General features: G+C 47.0%; 1 protein-coding gene across 1 annotated transcript; it reads left to right on the top strand.

Moving 5' to 3' along the window:
• The first annotated feature begins 206 nt into the window (after positions 1–206).
• LOC106966705 (olfactory receptor 2B11) lies at positions 207–1,175 on the top strand. The gene has a single exon (XM_015062840.2). The coding sequence runs from the start codon at positions 207–209 to the stop codon at positions 1,173–1,175; it is 969 nt and encodes a 322-aa protein (XP_014918326.2).
• Positions 1,176–1,631: the final 456 nt, after the last annotated feature.

The raw sequence follows: 1,631 nt of genomic DNA, 5'->3' as shown, positions 1-1,631 counted from the left end.
TAAGAGGCAGAGCAAAACCCATGTGCATGTGCTGTGCCTCCTGATCCTGACTTCCCCACGTCTCAGTGTCTCTATGGAGATGACAGAATGCAACGTCTGTAGGAAAGCTCAGGCACAGGCATGAGGAAGACAGTTATCTCATGCTCTCAGGTTTTATTCACTTTGACTTTCTTGACTCATCACAGGCACCAAAAACATGCCTCAACATGAGAGGTCATAACCACAGCATTCTGCGGGAACCCCCTAGAGACTTCATCCTTCTAGGTGTTTCTGACAGGCCATGGCTGGAACTCCCTCTCTTTGCGGTCCTCCTGGTGTCCTACATTCTGGCCATGTTGGGGAACATTGCTATCATCCTGGTGTCTCGACTGGATTCTCAGCTCCACAGCCCCATGTACATCTTTCTCAGGCACCTATCCTTCCTCGACCTCTGCTATACCACCACCACAGTCCCTCAGATGCTGGTCAACATGGGGAGCTCCAGTAAGACCATCAGCTATGTTGGCTGCACAATGCAGTATGCAATTTTCCACTGGTTGGGATGCACTGAGTGCATTGTCTTGGCTGCTATGGCGCTGGACCGTTATGTGGCCATCTGTGAGCCTCTCCGGTATGCCGTTATCATGCATCATCCTCTCTGTCAACAGCTCGTGGCTGTGGCCTGGCTCAGTGGCTTTGGCAACTCCCTTGTTCAGGTAGTGCTGACGGTGCAGCTGCCTTTCTGTGGGCGGCAGGTGCTGAACAACTTCTTCTGTGAGGTGCCAGCCATGATTAAGTTGTCATGTGCTGACACAGCCATGAATGATACCACACTGGCTGTGCTGGTAGCCTTCTTTGTGCTGGTTCCCCTAGCTCTCATCCTTTTCTCCTATGGTTTCATTGCCCGAGCAGTGCTCAGGATCCAATCCTCCAGGGGAAGGCACAAAGCCTTTGGGACCTGTTCCTCCCACCTGGTGGTGGTGTCCCTCTTCTACCTGCCAGCCATCTACATGTACCTGCAACCCTCTTCCAGCTACTCCCAAGAACAGGGCAAGTTTATCTCCCTCTTCTATTCCATAATCACCCCCACCCTCAATCCTTTTATCTACACTCTGAGGAACAAGGATGTAAAGGGAGCCCTGAGAAGGCTCCTGTCAAGGATCTGGAGGCTGTGCAGATTAGGCTCTGAGATGTGACAATGTCCATTGGTTACAGAAACCCGGGAAAATGTATTGTGTGATTAAGAAGTCCACAGCCAGAGTTAAGTTTTTAGAGACATTTGGGAGCCCCTCAAGTCCTCTGTCAAAGCATTTTGCCTTCTGTGTGGTCATGGTGCCTAAAATCCCACCTCTCCCAATAGTCTTTAGTTCTAAGACACCATATACTTTTAGAAATCATTTAAACACAATTGGTGTGCAGTAAGTTTTTGTCAAATTACTTAATTTCTACTTTCCTAATTCTTGCCCCCCTTTTTTTCCCTTCCACTTGTTTCTTTGTGATCTTCCCTCTTCCTTTTTCATTACTCCTAAGTGTGCATAATATGAACCTGAAATGTAATCTTATATTACTTATAATAATTTTGTTTGTCTCCATATACTTAAATCTCCATAAATTTTATGTAACTTTAAAAAAAATTCCCCAAATTAAGGGGA

The sequence above is a fragment of the Acinonyx jubatus genome, chromosome A1 (genome assembly GCF_027475565.1).
Source record: "Acinonyx jubatus isolate Ajub_Pintada_27869175 chromosome A1, VMU_Ajub_asm_v1.0, whole genome shotgun sequence".
NCBI classification, from domain to species: Eukaryota; Metazoa; Chordata; class Mammalia; order Carnivora; family Felidae; genus Acinonyx; species Acinonyx jubatus.
The sequence above is the reverse complement of the archived record's forward strand: the minus strand, read 5'-3'. Positions and strand labels throughout refer to the sequence as shown.

Coding starts and splice junctions, on each gene's coding strand:
- LOC106966705 (XM_015062840.2), top strand. CDS start 207: ATGAGAGGTCATAACCACAGCATTCTGCGGGAACCCCCTAGAGACTTC.